The 27,999-nt window shown below is 41.0% G+C and overlaps 2 protein-coding genes across 5 annotated transcripts in view; both read left to right on the top strand.

Moving 5' to 3' along the window:
- On the top strand, positions 1 to 27,456 carry ago4 (argonaute RISC component 4). Of its 4 annotated transcripts, none has more exons than XM_031295870.2 (19): positions 1 to 207; positions 7,546 to 7,717; positions 8,036 to 8,156; positions 9,115 to 9,296; positions 10,398 to 10,534; positions 11,678 to 11,812; positions 12,634 to 12,721; positions 12,912 to 13,059; positions 13,218 to 13,337; positions 13,543 to 13,704; positions 17,063 to 17,196; positions 18,157 to 18,341; positions 18,515 to 18,674; positions 19,159 to 19,330; positions 20,954 to 21,097; positions 21,567 to 21,701; positions 21,801 to 21,902; positions 22,676 to 22,875; positions 23,266 to 27,456. In XM_031295870.2, exons 1-19 carry the CDS (start codon positions 189 to 191, stop codon positions 23,372 to 23,374), a joined length of 2,625 nt encoding a protein of 874 aa, XP_031151730.1. In that variant the 5' UTR covers positions 1 to 188; the 3' UTR covers positions 23,375 to 27,456. The 4 variants fall into 4 exon arrangements, with proteins under 4 accessions (XP_031151730.1, XP_031151727.1, XP_031151729.1 ...); XM_031295867.2 differs by having other exon boundaries at positions 20,924 to 21,097; XM_031295869.2 differs by having other exon boundaries at positions 17,048 to 17,196.
- cdca8 (cell division cycle associated 8) overlaps positions 23,384 to 27,999 on the top strand; it is a 17,550-nt gene continuing 12,934 nt past the window's right edge. The window contains exon 1 of the mRNA XM_035991260.1: positions 23,384 to 23,386. The gene's annotated coding sequence lies outside the window, so the exon portion shown is untranslated. The remainder of the gene's footprint in view (positions 23,387 to 27,999) is intronic.

Below are 27,999 nucleotides of genomic sequence, written 5' to 3'. Positions count from 1 at the left end.
CATGCGCACTTACAAATCCTCAGAACCAGCAGCGGTAGCTCGGGTCAGTTCAGTCAGCAGCAGTCGTCCACGCATCTATATTCCCTTTTCTTAAATTAGCCACTTTAAGCTTCGCGATACCGCCCCCAATTTCAGCGTCGGTACGGAGCCGCCAGGCCGGGACAGAGACGGAGAGAGAGGCCTCGGCCATGGAAGCGCTCGGACCCGGTAAGAAATTTAAGAAAATAGAAAGCGAACAGCGGAGAGAGCGATCCGGGTGTTGGGTGCGTGTGCGCTTATGCGTCGCATCACTGGGGGCCGCGGCTGCAGCGAGGCCTTGACGCTCTGACGGGAAAACAAACCGAGGCCCAGCCCGTGTGTGTGTATATATGTGTGTGACTTTATTTACAACGAGTGGGAGCCACGTTTTGTGTTTGTACGAGGTAGGTTTGTGTTTAAAATCGGTTATCCAGTAATGTCTGTGCTGTTTTATTGATCTGAAGCACGCACTGCTCGTCGTGTCGGGGCTGGCATTGTGTGAGTGGGGATTTAACCAGGACCTTCCTTCCTGGCTTCTTTCCGCGTCGTGTGTTTACGTTGTTTGTACACGATGTGTTTCTCTTTGGTCACATAATACGACCTCATTCATACAAGGAGACCACACAATACCGTCGAAATATGTCAAAATATCCCACCTGTATCAAATCTTTTCCTGCTAAACCATTTACATTTGTACCATCGCCATCAGGAACAGTACGTCTCTTCGGGCTGCCCTCCGACCAAGATGACAGCCAAGGGTGAAAAACAAAAAAACACCAATAAAACGCATGTTACATGCGTTAAATGAGCATACGTGTGTGTTTTGTACCGTAATTTACTGGTTTTATACGAGGCTGTCATTGGTTAACGCGCCATGCGTCTGAGAGCACAGCAGGGATGGATGGCGCGTTTATCGATCAGATCTGCAGGCCAGCTCCATATAATTCTCCTATATGATAACAAAGGCACTTATTTTGCAGTGATGCATTGATCTAAAGATAATGCATGCGGAGATGAATCGGCCATACGTGTACACACAGCGATACAAAGCATTTTATTAGCAAAATATGTGTTTACCTCCATTTATATCTAAATAGACAAACTGTTCCTCATTTTGTTTGTGAAATGCGCCCTTACATACATGAGTAATTGAGTGCAGCTTGCAGAGCAAACACATCACATTTTTTTGTCACGGTGAAGAAATTTTTGTTGCATCGCTGCATATCCACACACATTGACCACATGCTCTTAAAGAAATGTGGTGGCAATAGGACATAGACTTGGATGCATAAGTTAAGGACATTTGTTAAACAGCATGGTACTGTGTGAGCATGGCGATGTTTAGATAGGATAATATTGTATAACCATCCACAGGTGTGTGAGCCACACATAATCAGTGAAAGCCATCAATGTCTTATTTATGATAACAGCAGCTGCTACATTCAACGTTCAACTGGTACTTTCAGGATTTCCACCAGCCAGTCAAGGTCTAGTATTTAATACATGTTTACCTTTATTAGAATGTGGATGTAGGTGTGATATTGCAGCCATTATTTACATTAATAATAATTAATTTGAATACAGCAGTACGGTTGTGGTGCCCAGTGTCGGACCTTTTTAAACTCATATTGGCCTACACTGAATGCATCTTTACAAGAGTCTTATCTGCAAAACAAGTTAGGCTTTTTAGAACGTCTAACTTTTTCAACAGTTGTATTAAGTGATATACACTTTGACAAAAACACAATAAGATCACAGATTTAATTCTGCAATCAGCAAAGTGATACAATAATGATGCTGTATTGCTTTTTAAAGTTGATAGACAAACTACCAATTATACCCAACCCTTTATAGAATGTGCCATGTAAGGGCCCTGACACACCAACCAGACGGGCCGACCGTCGGCAGAAAAGCCAGTCAGACTGATCAGTCGGGTCCCGAGGTCCAAAAAAATGCCTCAGAACACACTGAGGCGACAACGACTTGAGCGTACACTCTATGCGTGCGCGAAACGTAATACGTCTCCATACCAGCAGACGGCGCTGCTCTGTATTGTTTCCATTAACAGTCTGATTATTTCCCAGAAAATGAAGACCGGCAGCTGATTGGACGAACGCGTCACGTGGTTCTTTTTTCTCCGGAAATTCACAGCCAGACTGTCATGGCGGCTTGTTCAGAATACGATCTCATATTTTACTAAAATAGTTCACCTAAACGTGTTTCTGAAAACATTTTAAGCGAGAAATAGGCCATGCAGTTGTTGAATCTGTCTTCATTTCAGATCGACAAACGTCAGTTTAAAAGATTTTCGTCAGATTTTGAGCGGCTCATCCGCTCCCGACTGCCCTGTCCCCGACTGAACATGTCGGGTCTGCCCAAATGAATGCCGATGGCTCCTCGGACGGCCGACAGCAGGGGACACACCGAACAGACTCGAGTCACGGACCTCGCCAGACGGCCCGACGCCCGATTATCGGGCTGGTGTGTCTTCTCTCTAAGACATTTTTGGTCACATTGTAGATTTTAATTTGAAAAGTCGACCTCCTCTGGGCCAGTTGTAGGAGATTTCTTCAGAAACATGCACAAATGGCCTTTGCTTAAGTGTCGCTGGAGTTCTTTTGGCAGGGCGCCCCAAAGGTGTGTAATAATGCCATGCAGTGTCTTCATAAAGCAGCTTGTTTAATCTGTTCTTATTGTTTAGGTGCAACTGTTAGAGTGGTGTTCAGATACTACTAAAGCAGCTGACACAAGTTGTCACAGGAAAGATGTAAAAAGAGGCAGACAAGCATTCATTCACTGTAGGTGGTGTGAATTAAGGCAAAGCTAAGCCCACTCAGGTTGAAAATGTTATAACTTGAGCGAGAAATTCATGATTGTCCGGAAATATGACTCCACATCATGAATATGCAGCGACAGATGCAAAAAGGCAGAAGTCTGGAGTAAAGTAAGTGACTACAATTCCCAGTAAATTGTGGGAATGTTTGATGATAATCTCAACATCCGCTATTACTCATAGATGTTATTTAAGCAGCTGTACTGCCAGTCAAGAAATGTTGTGGCAGATGAACATGGACTGCAGAGGTGAAATTTATGTAAATATTAATATAATATTGCCTTTCTGGTCTGATCTGTACTCATCAGTTAAAGTCAAAATCTGTTGCTCCTGAAGCAACAGCGAATAGTTAAACTTCTCTGCACTGATGGGTGGATAGTTCTTCTTGTGAATGGTCTTTCTCAGTACCTCTGCCTCTTCCCCAGTCCAGCCTGGTACCTTAATCCAGGTTATTTGCAGGTGTTAGCGTCGGCGTGCCCCCTGCTCAGTGCTGTTAGTCTCTGACTCGCCACCAGACCAAGCCATCATCCTCATGCTTAGCTTAAAGGACAATTCCAGCGTAAAACGAACCTAGGGGTTAATAACAGATGTGTACCCATTCTGTCGTTCTCTGGGACATGTTTTCATGCTAATCGAATGTGATTTGTAGCTTGAAAGACGCTAGCGCGGACCGCTGATGAGCTTACAACGCTAGTATTCTCGGCACAGGGAAAGTAAAAACAAATCGCTATTTATACCACTAAAAAGGCTCAAAATATCACCACACTTCAACGGTAGCATAATGAGGGTCCCTAAATGTTAACTGAAGCATTGAGAACTTTGTAAATGTACAGACAGTTTATTGAAAGATTATAAAGACACTCGCGTTCATGTTTACGTGCCGCCGACGTCTTGAAAACCAGTCATGACTTACAGCTGGCGATGCAAACTAAAATCAAAAGCAATTTCCTCATTATGTATGAAATAATCGCACTCTGCATAACTTGTCTAGTGTACTTACTCAGTGGATAACTGTCCATCTGGTCCCTCCGATCTGGGTCGCTGTCTCCAATTTATTTTCGGGACATGGAAAAAAGTTTCAAGTACAGCCCTGTTTATCGGAGGGGTGAAATCTTCAGACTGTACAAAACACAGTAGCGATTTTGTTTTCACTTTCCCTGTGCCCCGAATACTAGCGTTGTAAGCTAATCAGTGGTCCGCGCTACCGTCTTTCAAGCTACAAACACATTCGATTAGCATGAAAACATGTCCCAGAGAACGACAGAGTGGGTACACATCTGTTAATAACCCCTAGGTTCGTTTTGCGCCGGAATTGTCCTTTAAGCCCAGCTGTGTCTCGGCTTGATCACACTGTGGTTAACAGGGAAGGACACACATAGCATTGTTAGGCTGTACAGTGCACTAGTAGTAAACCTCTCATCAAATGTGAGTACACCACCACACACAATCTCATGGTTTTTAAACATTAGATCAGCGTAGAGAGAAAAATTGGAATAGTTGGACAGGGAGGCGATAATCTTTGTACCGTGTTGTGTTGCTCCTTGAAGATGTTGGTGGTCAATTTTTGGATTCAAGCTAAAAGACGCACTCAAACTACATAAGGAGCAGAACGACTTGTTTGGCTCCAGTCATCTGTCATTTTCTGTGCCAGGGAAAGCTCGTTTCACTTCCTCTGTGACTCAACGTAACTGCAGCTCTGTCTCACTTGAAGCAGAAGCATAAAATTATGCAGGAAGCTTGCTTGACGAGTTGTTTGAATCAAGGACTAGGCTAAATGCCAACTTTGACAAGTCTGAAGAGTCTCTATGTGAAATCTAGCTCTATTTAAATGTTTAAATGATAAGTTATATTAAACAAAAAGGAATCATCAACCTATTTAAATCAATTCAGATTGCCTTAATGCATGGCAAGGCTGCTAAAAGGAAGAATAAAAAACATTTGCATTAATGTACATTTTTATCAATATGCTTGTGAAAAAGAACAAAATGTATTAAGGAAAGAAATTACTTAACATAGGTTGTCTTCTAGATAGACATAATGTTCTACCATGTGTAGCTACAATTGAATTTCTGATTAAGTGGCACTCTTTGAACATGTTATGTTCCTCCTGATTGTTTTCGTATTGGAAGCTGTTGGTAAGTGTTATGTCTGCTTGCCTGTGCACATCTTTTCCCTCCATGACAGTTTGGGTAGATGCAGCCATAAACTGTTTATTTTGGCTGTGGTTATGAGGAAGGATGAGTTTGGGCATTTCATGTTGAGAGTGAGACACGCGCATATCTAAACGTAGTAGTGTGGCAGCTGAGGAGGCTATATATAGGTACATCTCTGGTTTTGGTGAAAGTAGAGGAAGACCTCGAACTCACTGCGCTGCTCACACAGAGTAAAACCCCTTCTGTAGTACTTTTACATGCACCCAGTGAGCAGAGAAAAATTGAAACCCATGCACAATATCATACAATTCAACACACAGGGTATCTGCAGGTTAAAGTCTGCCTCAAAAGGCATTAGATGATGATGATGATAAAAAGTCTTAAATGTAGTTTACAAGTCATTTCTCTTGTCTGGTGTAGGCAGTAATGTTAGTGGGTTTTTGTTACTGATTGCGGGCTGCTTAATAAATAAATCCAGGCTATAATGTCCATACTGGCTCCATCTCTAGAAAACTTTTATAATCAATTAGTCTTTTAAACCAAAATGCCAAACAACATTCAGATTTCTGCTTCTCCAATGTAAGGATTTGCTGCGTCTGTCTGACTTTTATATCTTCGTAAACAGAATGTTTTGGGCATTTGGCTTATTGGTCAAAAAATGTTCAATATTTACTGACATTTTATAGACTTAACGATTAATCAAACATGTCAGATTAATCTAATGAAAAAAATTAAATTGCATTGTATGTGGTATTATAAAGGTCTTAAAGTCTTTGCAGAAACCCTGAGTACAGCAGTATGCATTCGCTTTGTGGAAGGTCAAATTTGCATGAAAGATGTCATAGTTTGCAGTTGTGAGAATGTTGTGTGAACTGCATTTTATTCTATTTTTTTTATCCACCCCCACATGTACGTACAACCGAAGACAGGATGTTATAAACGCATTTTCCTGCTTGTAAACCTTTACGTAGACACCAACACAACGTACCAAAATGGAGGCAAAGGAATGCACTTGAATTATCATCGAGTTGCAATGCACTTGAAATGGTTTTGTGCGCTTTTGTGATACATAATGTAGAATTATACACTCAGAGCTCTTGGTATGCCTATTGTTACCATCAGTAACCTGGCCAGTAGGACAAAGGAGAGTGAATCATCAGATGGTTTTAATTCGTCGTGACAAAGAAAAACAGACATGCAACAAAGAGCTTCTTATTCAAGACTGTATCATAAGCAAAATAATGATGTTGAAAAGCTGAATGATAATATAATCAAGCTAATGGTTTGGTTTGTATGATAGAGGTGAAGGAGGAAGAGGAGGAGGAGGAGTGGGTAGCAGGGAGCAGGGGAGTTGATTTCGGGCCCAGGCTAGATGAGGGCATGTTTTCAGGAAGCGATGGGGAGGGTCCCAATTGTCCGTGCTCTTGAGCTTCACTTGCTAACTGGAGCGTGTGGGTGCATGGAGTTCAGGAGGACCCCCGCTGTCCCTTAGCTGTCGGTTAACAAAAGCTTGAAGCAGCCTTCTCAACCTCCTTCAATACCACCAACACAATGTTATTTTAATATTGTCTGTGTATATATATATTTTTTTTCTGCATATTGAGTATGTATTCCATCTTTTTCTTTTGTTCCAACTTAATTTAGAGCAAAGATCCTCTTTGAGCATTTTGCAGACATTCTTGTACAGATGCATGGCAGGCCAAAACAAGAGCTCAAGTATGATTTTGACAGCAGGCATCACAGTGCCTCCTTCCGTCCATGTTAATGTAAATAAATAGTGTTGATGTGAGATAGATTGTAATTCATTATCAGTTTTACTTTAAGCTAGATGAAGCCTGAGGTCTTGAGTATATAAATGTGCTGTTTTTAACTGACAAGTAAAGTGTTCAAGACATTTTTCCTCCATTGCCTGCAGCTTTTTATGCTACAAGACTCAAAGGCACAACACCTGCGTTAGGCACCTGTGTATGAGCATATACTGTATGTAATGTGTACGTGAGTGAGATGCATGTGTGTGGCGTGTACTGTGTGTAACGGTAATCCCAGACTGCGTGGCACCCCTCCATATGGCCCTGCTGCTGTCTGTCTGAGAGGAGCTAGGTCTTTGTCTCGGCAAGCGGGGTGGGCGCCCTGTGTGTCTGGGTGGAGCTGGGGGCGGGCTGAAGGATAATTGGAGGTCATTGTTTTGCCAGCCCCTTGTTGACCCATGTAGGTCAGGGGCCAGAGTTACGGATCAAACAAACCGTTTATGTGCGCCTCTGGGTCTGTGAGGCCATTTCAGTGCATTCAAGCAGGTGTCACTGATGAGTTTGCAACAAGCTTGGCGTTACACCGCACACATTCATCTTTAAAATCTGACATTTAATGCAAAGATAAACGCTCTCACTGTCGCCACCTTTTGTTCACATTCAAAATAAATGTCAAACATGCTTTATTTTAAGCTTGGAATCCATGCATTTTCTTCAAAAGTCTAATAGGTCAAGCCTTATAAACTCTAAAATCCTGATAATTGACAATCACTCTTTTCTCTGCTCTATCCAGGCCCGCCCGCCCCTCCCTCTCTGTTTCAGCCTCCGCGGCGTCCCGGCCTCGGCACAGTGGGGAAACCCATCCGGCTCCTGGCCAACCATTTCCAGGTGCAGATTCCCAAGATTGATGTCTATCACTATGATATCGACATCAAGCCTGAGAAACGGCCTCGGAGGGTCAACAGGTAAATCCTACTAACAATTTTGAGCAGAAAATGCACATTTTAGTAGAGTTTCTGTCTTAGATATTGCTAATTTTGAGATGCCAATTGCATCTCTAGCTATTATAACGACACAGACAGACTGCCCAAGGAGAAACTTGTCTCTCGGGGTCAAGAAGTTTAGATACTAGCAAATGGGGAAAGAAGGAAAAAAAAGCATTTTGTTTTATTGCATTAAAAATCTGCATGGCCATTTTTATGTTTATGTCACAAGAAATGTTGTTAAATTACTGTTATGCCTGGGGTTTTTTGGCTCACCATCCTGTTGTCCCGGTCTTCTAGGGAGGTGGTTGATACCATGGTGCGGCACTTCAAGATGCAGATCTTTGGAGACCGACAGCCTGGCTACGACGGGAAGAGGAACATGTACACAGCACATCCACTGCCAATTGGGAGAGATAGGGTTGGTATTTCAAACACCTGACGCTTATGTCATGAGCATGTACACAAGTTAATTTGTGTCTTTTATAAATGTGTGTAAATGGTTTTTGACATGTAGAAAAATCAATTACTCTAAAGGATTCATAAAGGAGAAATTGTTTACAATTAATAACCTAAACCCAGCGATTTGTTCATATTTTAGGCGCGAGGTGGCAGGCATGTAAATGGCTTAGTGGATTAGGTTGAGTGTTTTGTGGGTTTGTAAGTGGAAGGCTGCCAGCTGGATCTGGAAAGTCTACCAGAAATGTGAGACCAGTACTGATGTACAGGACCTCTAATGGAAGATGGAACACCAGTCTCTTGAATGCTCATGCTCTTACGTTTTTTTTACTTGTTTATTGAAGCCTAGTTAGGCTTTTAAAATAGTTTTGATCCTCCATTGAAGTTATTTTCAAATACATTGCTTTATAGAGAAAACCTGACACTAAGTTTTGATGTTCGACAAAAGAATTATGTGATTTTGCTCCTAAATGTAAAATCATGTTGTCTGCGTTTGGTCTGTTAGCCCTAGAATAAGAGAAATTTACCTTCAAACAATAGCATTTAATCATGAATACTGAGATCAATACTAATATCTGTTTTAACAGTGTTAAGCTGTTTTAGGGTAAATTCAGCATAGTAAAAAAGGAAAATACAACGTCCTTTTTGTTTAAAGTACTACTCGTACAGTAAATTTACATTGGGCCTAAGTACATTTCCCCCAGTTCTTTACTTCTTGTTGACTCTGCACGGCTGTGCTAATGTAAAGTTATAATGTCTTTTGTTGTGTCAAAGACGAACCGGTCCAAGGATTCTTTCTGTGTTGCTCTTTTTTTTCAATCTACTTTGCACTTGGGTATTTATTGCATTTTATCTCTCCCCATCACCTGTTCTTCAATCCATTTCCCTTCGCTCATCTTCCCCTCTCTCTCCATCATTAGGTGGATCTGGAGGTGACCCTGCCTGGTGAGGGGAAAGATCAGACGTTCAAGGTGTCTTTGCAGTGGGTGTCTGTGGTCAGTCTTCAGATGCTGCTGGAAGCCCTGTCAGGTCACCTTAACGAGGTCCCCGAAGATTCGGTTCAGGCTCTGGATGTCATCACACGACATCTGCCTTCCATGAGGTACTGACACTCATCACCTCTGCCTTTTCACAAACGCACCACCCACATCTTTTTCACATCTGTTGACACAGTTATTGCTTTTCATCTTTTTATTTGCCTGTATTACTTTAATTTCCTGCTGTTGTGTGTCTTCCTGATCAAATGATATTGCAAGCAAATTACATTTTTATGGAATTGATAACCAACAGCAGCTTTCGTTGCACATCACTAACAACTGAGGGCACTGTATTTCTGTTAACTTTGATTTGTATATCACATCAACCTAAAACTGTGAACCTTCTGCATCATGAGGAGAAATCAATTCACTGCACACAGATCATTAAAGGAACACGCCGACTTATTGGGACTTTAGCTTATTCACCGTAACTCCCAGAGTAAGACAAGTCGATACATACCCTTCTCGTGTCCGTGCGTGTTGTAACGCTGTCTGACGGTTCCACCGGTAGTTTAGCCTAGCACAGATCCTGGAGGCAACGTAACATGAGACACACCCATCTTCTAACTGTAAACAAACTGGGAACTATATTCTCAGAAAGGCTTGCTGCAAAGCATATCACTCTGCCCAAGTAGCAGAAGTAGCAGAGCTTCGCCTTCTGAGAATATAGTTCCCAGTTTGTTTACAGTTAGAAGATGGCTATGTCTCATGTTACGTTGTTTTTTGTACACGCTGTGACTCTACAAATTACAACATGTAAATAGGAACATGTTGGCGTTATTTTGTCACTTATTCGGAGCAGTAGGCTAGGTGGAACCAGTTACCTCCAGGATCTGTGCTAGGCTAAGCTACCGGTGGAACCGTCAGACAGCGTTACAACACGCACGGAGATGAGAAGGGTATGTATCGACTTGTCTAACTCTGGGGGTTACGGTGAATAAGCTAAAGTCCCAATAAGTCGGCGTGTTCCTTTAAGTCCACATTTTCGGGAACACTTGATTTAATACCATTGTAGGTTAATTTGCAAACCTAGCAAATATGAAATGGTCCTCCAGTCTGTCTAATCTGATTCAGAAACCAAAATATTGTTGACTTTTCATTTATCGAAGTGGTTTGAGTGTTAATTAATTTGGTCCATTATTTGACCTCTGTGTTTGTGCACACAGGTATACTCCTGTGGGGCGTTCGTTTTTCTCCCCTCCGGAGGGCTACTATCATCCTCTGGGTGGAGGAAGGGAGGTGTGGTTTGGTTTCCATCAGTCTGTCCGTCCTGCCATGTGGAACATGATGCTCAACATCGACGGTGAGACCTGAGTTGAGCTGATCGACTTCAGCTGTGATTTAAAGTTGACTTAGTACATTCATTTAAAAGCATTCTGTATCAGGCTGATATTTTATGTGGGTGTTAGCTGACCAATATAAATAATGTTCTCATGTCTTAATGCTCTATCCAGCAAGATTGGATGTATTTGTGTGCACAGAATCACTGATAATCAGCAATGAATTGCGCTTTTATTTATACCTTCAGCTACTTTGTCCATCTATGCCTAGACCGTAACTGTAGGCTTTACAAATGTTCCACTAAATACATTTAGTGCCATTATGGCAATCGGGTAGAAAACTTGATCTCCACTCAAGTAATGGTATAAGCAAAAAGGAGAGATAATGAATATATACCTGATTTTTAATTCACATAATTTCAACTTAGAACTTACTTTGCAATGAAAGAAAACATGATTGACACGGTTATAACTTTCTGGAGTTGTCACCCTCATACTATAATATTATAAACCATGCAGTGTTATGGCATCTGATAAGCCTTTAAACTCATATATATATTACTCAAATTGAACTTCAGGGATTGTATTCCATTGTCTCTTCCCCAAAAATGCATTCTCCTTGGGGTTTTTTTTAAACACAGGGCTGTTATCAGTCTGAACACCCATCAAGTCAGTTGAAATTGTAAAACTCAGTATTTCACAAGGAATTTTGGCACTAAAGTCAGTTCCTAAATCTCTTAAGAGTGAAAGGGTAGCTGAGATGTCCGCTTGACACCATGACCAAAAACACTAACGGTCTTACTCTATGAAACTAAGAATGACTTATTGTCAAATAAAATACACAGGTCCTGTTGTGTTAACTGAACTGAGATGGTTTGCTTACTAGATAGTATGTATGTTTGTTTGTTTTTTTGTTTCTATGTGCTCAGTTAAATTGAGGAGACAGTCATTCTAAAGAAAGATGTGTAGCTGTTGCTGATGAGATCAGGACATTCATTATGGCTGCAAGAAGGTGCTTCAAAGCTCCATTTGTTATTGTGTCTTCTCCACTCCCCAGTTTTACAGTTTGACCAGACTGCCTGTCATCATGGATTCATTTAGCATGCTTGTAGTTATTGATGTATGGAATTGATTTGCTACATTTTTATATCTGTTCTACCCCTCAGTATCAGCCACAGCTTTCTACCGTGCTCAGCCTGTGATTGAGTTCATGTGCGAGGTGCTAGATATACAGAACATCAACGAACAGACCAAGCCACTGACTGACTCGCAGCGTGTCAAATTCACCAAGGAAATAAGAGGTACGCACTCAAAAATAAAAGGGCCAACGTTAACAGACGTGCACATCTTATGTACACAACTTCTGTGACTCACTGTGTAACAAATTCCCCACATAAATTACAGATAGGTGTGGGCCTGCAAGGCACATGCATATTGTTTTATGCAGTGTGTCAGAACTAAAGAAACTAAAGACACCCGCTCCTGGCACATAATCATGCTGTATACCCACCACACATACACACAGCTTAGCCTACACCAATGCTGAACACTTGTTCTTAACCTCAGGGTGACAAAGGATTGTGTTTCTCAAATCAGAAAATATGTTCATGTGACTCACACAAGTACTCATAACGGATCTTCTGAATAAAGCTTTTATTCATAACTCGCAGATCTTTTTGAATGCCAGAAAATACTGCTATTCCAAGCAGCTCTAGTCTGTGTTTTTACAATAACAGCAATGAAGACAAACAAAGAACCACCAAATAACCTTGCAGGAGATAATGGGATTCTTTAGACTGTGGAATTTCAATTGCATATTTTCTATGGCAGATACTTGTAAGCTCATCTAAATTCTCCTTTTTGGCTTTAGTTTTAAGTCGAGTTGTGACAAATGTGTTAATGGAAACTGCAGAGAGCTGTAACACCATGTACACCATTGGCTGCCTTGTCCGCATTTTTCTTCATCATGGCCTGAAAACAACATTAGAGGAACAGAAGTGTATGATTGCAACCTGCTAAATTTAGAGATAACGAAATATTTGAAATTGCAGTTGGTTGGAAAATGGTAATGCCTTTTCATGGTCTCTTCTGTAAGCGTTCTTTCTTGTATGTTTTTAAACAGGCTTGAAGGTTGAGGTCACACATTGTGGTCAAATGAAGAGGAAGTACCGTGTGTGCAATGTGACACGACGACCCGCTAGCCACCAAACGTAAGTGACTTTTCTACACTCATCAGTTTGTTCACCATCATCTGTCTGCAAAGGCATCATTGTATGTATATTGCAATATACCAAGGCCTTGTAAATATACAATTAATGTAACTTTGGTGATATTTTCCTTTTTGTGTTTTTGGTGTACATACTCATGTGGACTTCGCTCACATTTTCCATTTATTCACAGGTTCCCCTTACAACTTGAGAACGGCCAAGCCATGGAGTGCACAGTAGCTCAGTATTTCAAGCAGAAGTACAATCTGCAGCTCAAATATCCACATTTACCCTGCCTGCAAGTAGGGCAGGAACAGAAGCACACCTACCTTCCCCTGGAGGTGAGAAAGAGGCTGTTATGATTCTTAAATATAATTTTAGTTAAGGGTTTGACAATCATACCATTGGGGTAACATTCTTCCTTTTTAATTCCCCGCTGTTGTTCCTCTTATTTGATTGATTTTGTTTAATTAATCAAATGTTTCTTCCTGCTCTGTAGGTCTGTAACATAGTAGCAGGCCAGCGCTGTATCAAGAAACTGACGGACAACCAGACATCCACCATGATCAAAGCTACAGCTCGCTCAGCCCCCGACAGACAGGAAGAGATCAGCAGACTGGTGAGTGCCGTTTCCCTCTCGGGGTGGGAGTAAGAAAATCAATCAATCAATCAATGACCTTTATTTCAACTCATGAGACACTGAGGTAGCCCTTTTTTACCGTGACAACGAACTACTGTGGCAGCTGGAATTTCGTTGATTTTTCTCTTTTTTTTTCTTTTTTTTTTTTTTTATAACTTTTATTTAATTTCTCTTCGTTTCCCAGGTCAAAAGTAACAGCATGGTCGGGGGCCCGGACCCTTACCTAAAGGAATTTGGCATTGTGGTACACAATGACATGACAGAAGTGACAGGGCGTGTTCTCCCAGCGCCCATGCTGCAGTATGGGGGCCGAGTGAGTACAGACACAGGGCGGGACTGTGGCAGGGTGAGTACTGGGCAGGGGCTGCACTCTGGGGGCGCAAGCCTGACTGGGAATGCAAAGGGTGGGGGGGGCATCAGAATGAATGCTGGGACAATGGGGGGAGATCCAGGTTTGCAGAGGTCACTCACCTAAAGGGTGAGCGAATTTATGATACGATTTGATTTTTAATAATTAAATGAATGGGATTTCTAAGCAAATTTGAGATGGATAAATATTGAAATATTTATAAAAAAATAAAAATGGCTATACCGTTTTAAGTGAAAACATTAGCTCAAACAGCAGAGTTGCAAAGTGGGAGAAGCTACTTCAGGTGCCCTTGGTTCAGGAAGAAAAGTCCTTTTATTATCTCTGTAGACAATACGATGTGACTGACATTTGGATCACTTCTACAGCTTGGATGGACAAATTCCCCCAGTTGAATCATTCGTACAAAAGATAAACAACTGTCTTAGAGAAAATATCTTGTTTCTTTAAAAAAGAAAAGAAAATGTTGCAGGTACAAGCCTGTGCACATAAGAACGTATGGTGAGAAGTTAACTACGACTCCCAAGGTGCATTTCTGTAAACCTCTAATCACAGTGCGCAACATCTGTTATGTATGCTGCAAAAGGCAAGTAAAAGCTTAAGCTTACTGTGTTGTACTGATGATACAATCTGCACCTTAAATGAACTCAATCGCGCCATTTTAGATGATTTTTCTGCGGCTCTGATTTGCGTCTCTGATTGGCTTCTTCTCCATTGCGGCTGAGGCTCATGGGTCTATTAGTATTTACCCATTCTAAACTAAGGGGCAGAACATGATTTCTTATAAAGAAAGTTGTAATCATTAAAGCGTGTGGGCATAACATTAAAACTATAGGATTGTTACATTATCCAGGAGAGTCCTGTATTTCCTATGTTGATTTTAAAATTGAGGATGTCATTAAAAACAAAAATCAAATGGGGAAATATAGAATAGTTAGACACCTGCATAACCAGCGCCTCCTCCGATTTTGCAACTCTTTTTGCAAGTTTATTTACCTGCTGCTGTGAGCTCCAACTAATTCCACTCTGCCAGGCTATAACTCACATAACGTTACTGGTACATGAAAGCACACGGGCTAGCAATTTGCATGTAAACTGTCCGAGCTTACATGACGTTTCTGTCAGCAATTACCTAAAGTTAGCAGTTAGCCCAGCCAGGTATCTACCAAGAGTGTAGATATACCGTTAGCTGACGTTGTCACTCTCCACAATGCATTGAACAGTAACGTTCCACTAACGTTGTCAGTCTCAATCAACCAGTAGCAGCTAGTTTAACGTTATGAAAGGGGCTAGCTTTATTAGCTAGAGTAGCCTACCGAAAGTTATTACCTGTTCATCAGTAGCTGTTGGTGCATCTAGAAAGACGGATGGAACCGCATTCGTTGTCAGTGACTTGTGGTCCTTTTAGATTGCAGGATTTTTCAAAGTCTAGCTCAGCTACTAGGTTTCCCGACTGGAGTGCGCTTCTCTGTTTACTTTATGGTGCAGTACTACTAACCGGAGCTAAGTAAAATTCCGCCGCTGCTGAGAAACTAGTCCCTCAAAATGTGATGCGATCATTGAGATGCAAGGGTAGTTTTATTTCTAACATTATTTTATCAACGGACATTTTCATCGATAGTCTGGCGTTATAATTTATTTGCCTCGGGTGTACTGTGGAGTGGGTAAGACTGCTTTTAATGTCAGGCTAGCAGATACTGTTGACTTGCGCTAGCCTAGCACCAGCAAACTCTGCAACTGGAAGGACTGGATGAAAAGTGTTAAACTGTCTCCACTGATAAATAACACACTGGCTAACTTAGAAATGAGGTCCTGTGTCCAAAATTCTAAACCACCCCTTTTAAGGAAATCACTGCAGACCGCTGAGATTTACCCAGTGAATCTCAAATCAGCATTTGCATCCAACTTGTCAACAGAAGACTGGGAGCATTTTACCTAGATGAAAAATACAGACCTTTGACTCTGACATTTACTGGTTGTTGGGCGTGAGAGGCTGAATTGGGATTCAAGGATTGTGTGTAAGGGGAAGAATGTATGTGCTGCCACAGGAGGACGATACGACTCGAAGCTGCCCAACATTAAAGTAAAACATGTTTAAAAGATGTTCTTTTAAATCCTGTTTGTCTTTTTCTCCTATCTAAAAAATTGAAAAGGGTTAATATAAATACTAAAGCTGCTGGAATATAACACCCCATTCAGAGGCAGTGTTCAATGATTCTGCTAAGATAAAATGAAACTTTAATGATCCCTGTGGGGAAATTGGTTCAGTGTATGGACCAGCTTTTACTCTCTGCTAAATGTACAATTGTTCTTCACAGAATTACAGCAGATTGTTGCTTGGAGAGTGAAGAAAAACTCATGTTTCACTGCCAAGCTTAAATCCCACTATTGGCTGTCTGAACTATGTTAGTTAATTTACCCAACATCCTATCCGACTAACTACCACTCTTTCTGAAAGGCTTGGCCACTTGCCTGCTGGGACATTGAGTCTAATTGGCTTCCAATGAAATGCCCTTAAATGTAGACTGAAAGCTTTTCTCATTGAGAAGCAGCAGTCTGTCCTGTGTAACATGCACTGTGCTGTTTTTTTAAATTAATATTATTGACAACAACCTGTAATCATTTATTAGGTAGTTTTTAAATCCTGTGACTTTGATCATGTTAAAGAATTCTTTGAGACAATCTTGTAATGAGATGGAGAAGCTCTTAACTTTTCCTGGCAAACACTCAAAAGTATTTCACTGTAGTCACTTGTTTTGGAGAATAAAAGCTCTTAATGGCCTTTGGCAAATCTTGTTAACTTAATTAAAAGCCACTGTCCTTTGAATTTGTATTCACAACCACACTCAGAAGCAGGAGCACGCACCTAATAGTCTTCCAATAGATATATTACTCTTGTTTGCTGTTCATGTCAGGACTCCTGATATGGGAAGCTATAAAACCAGCATATTTATGTGCAATAAGAAAATGGCATTTCTCTCTGCTAAATATGTCGGTATACCGTGCATTAAGTATTAATCTGCACAGTACATACACTGTCACACAGAACATCATTATACAGTAAAACAGTTTTAAAGCCATTCAATGTGTGTAGATTATTTTTGATTTGTGTCACTGTCAAGTCAAGCTAACAATGTACAGTGTGTATGCCAGCTGGGTGGGCTTTTAATGCATTATCTTGTCTGTCATTAATGTATAATGTTGTCTTTCATATGTCATTATGTCGTAAATGTCTGTATATGGTAGGTAAATCAAAATGTGGGTTGGGCTGTTGTACCTTTTGTATTGGCTCATCCAACCGGGGGGTTGACTAAGAGAGTAGGGACTATCTCCGCAGAATAAAACCGTGGCCACGCCCAACCAGGGCGTGTGGGACATGAGGGGTAAGCAGTTCTACGCGGGCATCGAGATCAAGGTCTGGGCTGTGGCCTGCTTCGCTCCACAGAAACAGTGTCGAGAGGACCTGCTCAAGTGAGTGATGTTATCAACTATTGTGTGTTTGGTAGGGATCGACCGATACTAATACTGATAGCGATTATTAATAGTTATTGAAACCGATAACTGATATTTGGAACCGATATTCCTTTACAGTGAAAATAAATCTTTAAGTCAAAATTAGGATTTTGGAATGTTGTTTAAATGCTTTAAGCAACTATTTAAAAATTAGAAACTTTCAACATAATATGCAGTAAAAGATAGTCAGATAGTGTTGTGGGCGGAGCATTAAGTCAGACTTAGTGGTGAGTGAAACCGAAGCAGAGGGGCAGACACAGAGCTGTGGCGGAGCCAAAGTAGCTCACTTTTTGATTAATTACCTTTATCGGTTATCAGGCAAATAAAACACAGATACAGATAATCTGCAAACTGCCAAAAAACGGCCCAACAATCGGCCAGGGCCGTTAATCGGTCTATCCCTACTTTATAGTGAGGCATGTCCCAGAAATGTACTTGAGAAGGGACTGGGGAAAGTGACAGAACAAGGCAAAAGCCTTCACACATTGTTTTCTTTTAGGTCATGCTAATAGCGTGGCTCTATCGATGGAAATGTCTGTTGGCCAGTCGGTCCACCACTTTGGTCCAGACTGAAATTTCTTTAACAACTATTGGATGGATTTAGGGCTGCAACTAACCATTACTGTCATAGTAGATTTTAATCTGTTGATTATTTTCTCAATTAATCGACTAGTTTTTTTTGGTCTATAAAATGTCATATGGTTAAAAATGTTGCTCAAAAAGCTGCTAGTGTGGCTGTAGACTTTTTGTTTTAAGTTACAACCTGCAGTGACAATGGACTTGCATACATTTAGTGATCTAGTCTACCCATTCTATTTAGTAGTCTGTAGTCTATTTCTCCGTGCTACACTACATTTTATTACATGTGGTCTTCTTTTTAATGCTGATTTCTGATGAGCGTTTAATGCTTTCAAAAAGGAGCTTCACTGACCAGCTGCGAAAGATCTCTAAGGATGCTGGGATGCCCATTCAAGGCCAGCCATGTTTCTGTAAATACGCCCAAGGAGCTGACAGTGTGGAGCCCATGTTCAAACACCTCAAGATGTCTTACGTAGGTCTGCAGCTGATTGTGGTCATCCTGCCTGGCAAAACACCAGTCTATGGTAAGGAATTGAAATTCATAATTTGGCATTTTAGTGAATTAGTCTTTTTAGATATAAGGAGGATCTCATATGTAGGAATCCAACTTTACATTTGTGATTCTACAGGTATTTAGTCTGTTTTTAAACAAACCTTTTGTGATATTGATCATGGTCCTCTCCATTTTCATCTACAGCTGAAGTAAAGCGGGTGGGTGACACTCTCCTTGGCATGGCAACTCAGTGTGTGCAGGTGAAGAACGTAGTGAAGACGTCCCCTCAGACCCTCTCCAACCTGTGCCTCAAGATCAACGCCAAGCTGGGAGGAATCAACAACGTCCTGGTGCCTCATCAGAGGTCAGCAAGGATTTTAGTAATTATTTCGTTGCAGTCCAGATGGGAGTCTGTAATGCTTTTTGGCTCTGAATGTTGTAGATTGTTCAGATGCTTTCGGAATACAGGTCCCTTGGTAATCATGTGGTAAAGAGCAATTCAATTTGAAGTAATCTGAATCATTTTCATATAAATTCTCATCTGGTGCTTACATTCTGAGAATCTTGAGGGATATTTTGTCAGTGTTTTTTCTTTGTTTAATGATATTTGGATCTTTTTTCTTAACTGTCCTCATTTAATTTCTAAACTAAGAACAACACCACTAAGAAAAGATGTACTGGCATGTGGTGCAAAGTCTCTCTTCTTTTCTTTTGTTAGATAAGATAAAACTTAATTTATCCTGAGAGAAATTGCTGTGCAGCAGTTGCAAAACAAAGTGGGAAAAGTACAAATATAAAAGTCCAAGATAACAATAACGTGTTACTCTTGTGTCCTGTTCTTGGTTCAGGCCCTCTGTGTTCCAGCAGCCAGTCATCTTCCTGGGTGCGGATGTCACACATCCTCCAGCAGGTGATGGGAAAAAGCCGTCCATCGCGGCGGTTGTGGGCAGCATGGACGGCCACCCCAGCCGATACTGCGCCACGGTGCGAGTCCAGACGTCTAGACAAGACATTTCCCAGGTAAAAGCATTCTTTGTGTACTTATTAGTTAAAATGACATTTGGATTTTCATGTTATTTATAAACTACTCGCATTAATTGAGTAATTCCTTTAAATCAGTCTGTTGTATCTAAGTTTGAATGCATCATTTTGGCATGATCCAGTCTGAATTTAAAATGGTGTTAAATTACTAATAATTATTAATATAAAACTTACAGTTTCAATTGTTCAATTTCCATTTTTTTAGTCTGTTTTATATATATATATATATATATATATATATATATATATATATATATATATATATATATATATATATATATATATATATATATATATTTATTTATTTATTTATTTATTTATTTATTTATTCACACACACTGGCCCAAATACACACATGCACAAACAGAAGCTTCACACAGGCCTTTTGTATGGAGAGATGTGAGAGCAAGGATGTTGCCTCACAGGATGGTGCCCTGAGCAGTTGGGGGTTCAGTGCCTTACTCAAGGGCACCTCAGCAGTGCCCAGGTGGTTAACTGGCAACTTTCCAGCTACCAGTCCATACTCCAAACCTGGTCTGTATAGGGACTTGAACCGGCGACCTTCCGGTTCCCAAGCCAAGTACCTACGGACTGAACTAGAGCCAAGATGGCACTGTCGAAGGTGTCCTTGGCGTGTTGTTTTGTCTTGTTTTTATTGTTAATTCTGTTTTCTTCGCACACGCTACCTGGGATCTTTCTTCTTCAACATGTGTTCACTGTGCAACAAACTGGACAAACTTCCCCTACTGGTGGGGAAAAACTGAGACTTTTCTTCATTTTCCATTTTGTGCTTTACGGAGACATGGCTGTGTGGATCAATACTGGACTCTGTGCTGCACTGGGTTAATCTGACCAAGTCATGGTCCACCTGATTCCTGCATACAGGCAGAAATAAAACTTTCTAAACCTATTGTGAGGACATCTAAGTGAAGCTAGGTAGAATCTTAGCGCATGCTTCGACTGTACAGACTGCGATGTTTTCAGGACTATTGTCTGAATGAGTATACAGAGGCTGTGACGTTATACATCTGCTTCTGGGAGGACTGCTGTATACCATCACCAAAGACACTTCTACACCACCATCTTCACCTCCTCCATCTGGTACGCTGCTGCCACTGCCATGGACAGACTGCAACGTATCATCCGCTCTGCGGAGAAGGTGATTGGCTGCAATCTGCCATCCCTCCAGGACCTGTAAGCCTCTAGGACCCTGAGGCGGGCAGGAAAGATTGTGGCTGACCCTTCCCACCCCAGACACAAACTCTTTGTGTCACTTCCCTCTGGCAGCAGGCTTCAGCCCATCAGGACCAAAACCTCACGTCTCTCTTCGACTGCAGCTGGTTTCATCAGCAACGCCCGGGACCCCCACTGTCTCTATCCAGATCTACTCCACATTATGCCTTACATTAACGCACATCCTTATTATCCTATCCTACAATACTTTATTTTATATGATGTCTTTTATACTTTTCCACTGTTTATTGTTATGCACCAAATCATCAAGTCAAATTCCTTGTATGTGCAAAATTACTTGGAAATAAAACCATTTCTGATTCTGATTCTGGAAATCAGTGCCCTACTCCCCCTCCTCCGTCTCATCAGGAGCAGCTCTTCAGCCAAGAGGTAATCCAAGACTTGACCAACATGGTGCGAGAGCTGCTTATCCAGTTCTACAAGTCCACACGCTTCAAGCCCACACGAATCATCTATTATCGTGGCGGTGTGTCTGAGGGACAAATGAAACAGGTGAGAGCTTGGCAGTATTTGGCAGAGTTTCACCAGTTATTTTCAAACCTGTCTCAACTTTATTTGTGCCATATTTCTGGCAGTAATGGCAGATGTGGTTCAGAATGAGAGGAGGCTGTCTTATGGATGGATGGAAAGATGGATAAGAGAGAGAGAATAAAATACTGACTGAAATTCTTTGACAAGGCTCAACAACAAACAATGCACAATTAAAACACGTAAAAATATATGTATTTGTTTTATTTGCACCTTATTGTTATCTTAGACTTTTTATTTTGCACTCTTTATATTTGCACTCTTCCCACTTTGCGTTGCCACTGCACAGCAATTTCCCGCAGGATAAATAGTCTTATCTGAAGGATGATACGCTGCTTCAGTCCAAAAATGGTGACTAGGCCACAGATCAAATGCCACAGAAAAATGATATGCAATAGTACTACATCAAGACTGTGTGTGTGTGTGTGTTCAGGTGGCGTGGCCGGAGCTGATAGCCATCAGGAAGGCCTGTATCAGTCTGGAGGAGGATTACAGGCCGGGCATTACCTACATTGTGGTTCAGAAACGTCACCACACTCGTCTCTTCTGCTCTGACAAAGCTGAGAGGGTCAGTAGTTCACTCCACTATGATGTGTGGTAAATGTTTTTTTGTACAACACTGTATTGTGCAAGTTTTAACTATAATCTAATTGTTCACCTCCTGCAGGTTGGGAAGAGCGGTAACGTCCCAGCAGGAACCACTGTGGACAGCACCATCACACACCCGTCTGAGTTTGACTTCTACCTGTGCAGCCATGCTGGGATTCAGGTGAGTTACACACGCTCACACACTTTTCCTAGGTTTTCTCAAAAGCTGTGTGGTAAATTTAAATGTTTACATTTTATAAGAAAGAATGCAATTGTGCATTGCGTCCAGCTCCCTCTAATTCTCCAATTCTCTTTTTCAGTTTTAAAAGTGTGTGTGTGTGGGATTTGGCACATTTACACACACAAAAATCTAAATTATGGTTACAACCCATATTTCAGTGGAAGTTGTCTTCAAGGGTACAGCAATGTTTCTCTGTGGTTGCCATGTTAATGATGCTTAATGACAATAAAAACATGATCTGGATGCTTTTTTTGGCCCATTAGATGGTTTGGCTCTTACTTAAAGTGATACACTACACACAAACTCTTTTCAGTATAAAACACTTATCTCCTGTACATTTAAAAGACAAATATAAAATGTGGCTGCAAACAGACACCTGCAGTGGTTTGTGAGCATTTCAGCATTTCCTTCTTGCTCTTCAATTGATCATGAGAACTGCTCTGTCTTAGCTCACTTACTGGCAAGCATGATGCTACACTCACTTTTATACACGTAAAGGAATTCCTGTGTATTTAGCTGGTGTTTTATTCTGAAAAGGGTGAATAAAAACATTTCTCGCACTGTATCTGAGAAGAGCCGCAGTGGGGGTTTCATACTAAAAAAATGAAAAGATCGTTTTTTTTGTGACCAAATAAATATAGTGCACTTTGACATCAGATGCAATTATCAGTAACGTATTGACATGTAACGTGTTATGTCCCATCTTCCATCAGGGCACCAGTCGTCCCTCCCACTACCACGTCCTGTGGGATGACAACTGTTTCACTGCCGATGAACTGCAGCTCCTCACCTACCAGCTGTGCCACACCTATGTCCGCTGCACACGCTCCGTCTCCATCCCAGCACCGGCCTACTACGCCAGGCTAGTGGCTTTTCGAGCCCGCTATCACCTGGTGGACAAAGATCATGACAGGTGAGGCAACCCTAAACATGTGTTCCATATGGCTCATGCTTTTGGATCCGAGCCTCATGGACCTTGGGATAGTGTTCTTTTAATTGTTTTCTAGTTTGGATGTGTATGTTGCACAGAGCAGCTTGTCAAATTTTGTTGTCTCTGCAAAGCCCTTTACACAATTGTTTTAAAAAAATGTCTGCATAATCAATGTAGGAGAGATGGGAGAGAAAGCTCTCGGAATCAACGCTAGGCCAGTAGAGGCACATGTGTTTCCAGAGACAGACTGAACCACTTAACATACACAGCTCCTGATTCTTGTTTTCATCCTTGTACCCTCTATCTTCTGCATTTCTGTGATATATCATTCCTTACAGTCAAAGTAAACTCTTGTCTTTCTACATCTTGCAGTGCTGAAGGAAGCCACGTGTCGGGCCAGAGTAACGGGCGGGACCCCCAGGCGTTGGCCAAGGCAGTTCAGATCCACTATGATACCCAGCACACCATGTACTTCGCCTGAGCTAAAGAGCACGTCAGCCGGTCCACCCGCGGATTCCTTTTCTTCTTCTACTGTCTTTTTATCTTTCATTTGCCAGTCTCTTTTCCTCTCCCACATCTCTTTCTCTCCCTTTGTAATCTGTCTCTTTCTCTTCACAATCACTCTACAATTTCTGAATCTGCACCCAGGTGGCTCTTGGACGGGGGAATCTGCTGCGTCTCAATGTCCAGCAGGTTTTTATTTCAAGGAACAATCTCCAACCAGCGTTCCAATCGAGCCGCCTCTCAAACCAGCAATCCAGCACTGCAAACCCTGAGGGTTTCCAATGCACAAAACGAAAAAAACGAAAAAAACGAAAAAACAAAAACAAACCATACACACACATACTACAAGTTGAGCCATTATTTTTGAGTTTGTTTTTGTTTTTTCTATTTGAATGTCTGCACTCTTGTGTTTTGTAAGATACACTGAGCAAGGGAGTGGACTGGCACAATGTGTGTCAGCACAGCTCTTTAGCTCTCCCAGCTAAGCAGGACTCTTATCTACTTTTACCTCAAAGCCCCTTTGGGCAAAATCTGTCACAAGGTCTTGGGTTTATTGGGTGGTTGGGAGGGAACTCTATATGAAAGCAGATGGAGGGGAGTCGACCTTTTGAGAATGAGATATATATATATATATATATATCTTTTTTTTTTTTCCTTTTTATGAGCGTGTGTTTTAACTTTTTCTCCTTTTACGGTCTTTAACAAGCGAGGTGACTTGGGTGTCCATGCCCATTACTATTTTCCTCCCATCTTATAGCGAAGATTACGCAAGTCTGTATGTGTGTGAGTGTGTTTGTGTGTGTGTGCATCTCTGTATATACATGTACTGCTGTATGAGTGTGTGTTTTTGTGTGCATGTGTGTTTCATGGCAGGCCACTGAATTGTAAAGGGAAATCAAGGAGATAACTGCTGTAAATGCCTCAGATGTGTTTTTATATTCACACATACAGTACATATAAGCATATATTTACATCTATAGAGCAACTTTGAGACATATGACTTAAACAGGCCTCATAGAGGCTGGTGTGGGTATTTGTAGCAGTCCTGGGTCACTTATGAATTGAAATGCTTTGAGTTACATTTTGAATGTGTGTGTTAGCCTCCTGCTAGTGCATGACAGGTGGGATTTGCACCTATAGGAGCTAGCTGCTCCTTTGTGACTCAAAACATCATTGAATTCCAGAAAAAAGCAACTTAATCCATTTCAAGTAGTAAATGAAGTCAGGTCTGACTGTGTAGCAGTGGTAACCGTGGTCTGGCCTGTGACTGGCTCAGCATTGGGACCTGTTGAATGGCTGAAGGCATTCCACACAGGGTATGGTCTTTATCAGCTTGCTGTCTGTGTGAAAAGCAGGATCTTATTTTTCTTTGGACCTGATTATCTGAAAGATTATATGATGACACTGCTGGACGTATTTCTATTATCTTTTTCTTCTTTTTTTGTTGAATTAGTTTTAAGGGCAGGAAACCAACAGTTTTTTTTTTTTTTTTTTTTTTTTTTTTTTAAGGTCTCCTTTGCTAATATTGGCCAATTCATTGCACTGACCCGGGACGCTAGGCAAGCAACAGAGGGCACTCTCTTACCTTTATGCATTTATACATACGAATCAACAAAGCAGATTTGTAAAAGTTTAATATAAGATGTTTTGTGGTTATCTTAAAAACTGTTGTTTAGAATTAGAAGTTTACCATTGATGTTATCGTTGTTGTCAATGTTGTTACTATTGTGATGAAATTTTATGGTCGGCAGCAAAGCGGTTTATAGTTACTAGTGCGACTTCAGGAATAGACTTCAGTTGTTGAGCTGCAGGTTAGTGGGGCAGAGCTTTGGGTTGGACATTTGTTTTGTAGTATTCTGGCTAATGGTGAGAAGAAGTAGGCCCCATGTTGGATGAATTCATGCTTCCTCTGTAGGTTCTGATGTGAGTGAAATTTAGCTGCAGGTTTGAGGTATTTTGTAGCACTCCAGCTGTTAAAACAGATCTGCCGCTGTGTATATCACTCAGCTGGTATCGGTTGGTTTTGGTCAGATAGATGGAGACAATCAGGGATTGTAATCAGAGTGAGCCTAGATTAAGGGATTTGCTTAAACGGTTTGCGATAAGCAATGAGTTGAATTTTTAGACTTTAAAAAAAAAATGGTTTCTATTACTCTGTGTGTATTTGAAGTATACCCAACTTAAAGTCTCTGCTATTTGACTGTTTGTTTCATATTTTTTATGCATTTTTAACACTGGATTAAATTAATTGACAATAAGCATAAGCACTGCCCTTGTGCCCCCTGTACAAACACTTGTCAAACTGTTACCATGGAAATCATAGTGCCATCCGTGACGTGCTGTGGTTGACAGATGCACAAGTGTGGTGCCCCCTTGTGTTTTTTGCGATCGGATAAAGATGTAGGACAGGAGAATTTGGAGAAACAGTCGACGTGCACGCCTCATCAGGAGGGGACAGCTCAGTGAAAACCCTTTTGTAATAAACCACCCGTAAAGCAGCAGGTTTACTATGAATGAGTTTGAGCACCTGCCTGTTGAAGGCGTGGGCGTTGGCATCGGCCAGGAACAGAGAAGCAAGAAACGAGGAGGGCTAGTTCGGGGGATTGGGAGGGTGTTGTCCAGGCATGGCATGCAATAAGTTTTACTCTTTGTTTAAAGGGGGCAGATCTGTTTTTAAAACGTGCACTAGTTTTACCAAGCCAAGTGGGCTGGGATTAAATATTCATCTGGCATCTCTAATGGGGAATGATATAATGGTTTTAATATCCTTAACTATATTTGCTCATTAAACCTCCAGTCAGAAGAATGATCACGTCCTGTTGGTAACATGACATTGCAAAGCAATATTAACCCAGTTCTAGTTTTCAAATGTGGAAAAAAAAACAAAGCTATAATTCTACTCATTGTGGTTGTTGGTCTCTCGCTATTGTGTATCTGTACTTTTGTTATTTTTTTTTATCTTTATTTGCTTGTATCAATCAGTGGGAATGTGCATTTGGTGGAATAGTTATGTAGGTTTTAGACAATTTTCTTTTAAAGTAACAAAATGTAGACTTTGCTCGCCTGCATGCCAGAGTATTGTCCTTTTTAAAAAAAAAATAAAATAAATTAAACTTTTTTTAAATCATATTTATTATGAGAAAGGAAAAAAAATATAAAGCTTTTTTTTTGGGTAAATGTTTATCAATTTAGTGGGACTGTTTTAGGCTAGCAATATTTGTCCAGTCTCTCTAAGATGCATTTTAAAGATTCCTACACAAATGTCAGTAATTTGGGAGGTACAAGCTGTTTTCTGAGGTGAGGGGGCCCAGCTCTTTGCGTCGTGTTCAAATTCAAACGAGGTACTTTCTTCAAACGTGGACCCGTTAAAGTCCGGACCCCTCTCCTCTTTGCCAGGTTACCATTTTGTCTCCTTGTTCCTGGTTTGTACCTGTGGCCACGCCTCTTGGTAGGGGCTCTCCTGTCTCCATGGCAACTCTGCTGACCTCTCACAAATGCACTTCCTCTTTGTGAAGGGGTCCCCAATGGCATCAAGGGAGCAGGATTACCTCTTTTTAACCTTTTTAAAAAAAGATCATAATTCTTTCAGTGCCCCGATAGAGAGCATGAATTATTTTGAAATTCCTCTCACTTTGATATATTGTTATATCTTAAAGGATTTGTAATTTGACATTGTGTATTGTGTATTTTCATTTTATTTTGTTTTCCCTTTTTGGTTCCTTTTTTGGGGTTTGTTATAGCTCTGCTCTGTTTCTTTTTTTTTTCTGCTAGTGGTCTCTGAAGCTGTGTGTGATTGTCTAATAGCAATAGAATCATAGAATTGGAACATTCTAATTCCGTGAATGGAACGCTCCGATTCTGTGAATGAACAGAACCCTTTGTGACCAGTTGTGAGAGGGCGGGGCATGTTTTAGCTCCGCCCCAACAGCAAAGGGCCATTCACTCGCTGTTATTGCTATTTTGTGACATGTTCAAATAACATTTTTTTTTTTTTAGCCTGCAGGGAATTATTGTGTTAATGTGCAAAGTAATAAATTGGTATTTTATGCCTATAACATAGCTGGTGTGTTCTCGTCATTGATGACAGATGTCATGGTAATGAAAGGGGGCTCTTGCAGTGTGTCCTTTTTTATAGAGCTAGTTGACCAATTAACACCGTCTCTATGTGCATGTACATGTATTTTGTCACTAGATGGCATTCTTTACCATGGTAAATGGGATCACACAATTACTTAAAACCGTAACATGATCTTTCCATTTTCTCACCTCGATGGCCATCTTAGAACAGCTGAATGAGGCATGAAGATATCTTATTTTCTTACACACCTGTGTTTTCTTTCCATGTTTATCAGTGTAGATGCAGTCATGCTGAACTTCCTTTTTAAGTGAGCCCATCTCAGGAACTGCTAAGATCTTGTTCTTACTCTTTACACTCAAACAGTATATAGGCCTGAGGATCTATGGGCTTATGTCATATTCTGTAGCTCAGGGCCTTACCTAGACATGTAAAATGCTAAAATATGTATTTCTGTAGTTAGTAACTTGTGTAGCAGCTTGAACTGTAAATAATTTATTTGTTTGGCCCCGTTTAACATCCTAGCA

The sequence above is a fragment of the Sander lucioperca genome, chromosome 14 (genome assembly GCF_008315115.2).
Source record: "Sander lucioperca isolate FBNREF2018 chromosome 14, SLUC_FBN_1.2, whole genome shotgun sequence".
NCBI lineage: Eukaryota > Metazoa > Chordata > Actinopteri > Perciformes > Percidae > Sander > Sander lucioperca.
Note: the sequence above shows the minus strand (reverse complement) of the source record. Positions and strands in the feature narration are given on the sequence as shown.

Bases quoted from the DNA above. Each gene is read 5' to 3' on its own strand.
- ago4 (XM_031295866.2), top strand. The intron at 13,338-13,542 runs GTGAGTGCCGTT...TTCGTTTCCCAG, and splicing joins AGGAAGAGATCAGCAGACTG to GTCAAAAGTAACAGCATGGT. The intron at 21,098-21,566 runs GTGAGAGCTTGG...GTGTGTGTTCAG, and splicing joins CTGAGGGACAAATGAAACAG to GTGGCGTGGCCGGAGCTGAT.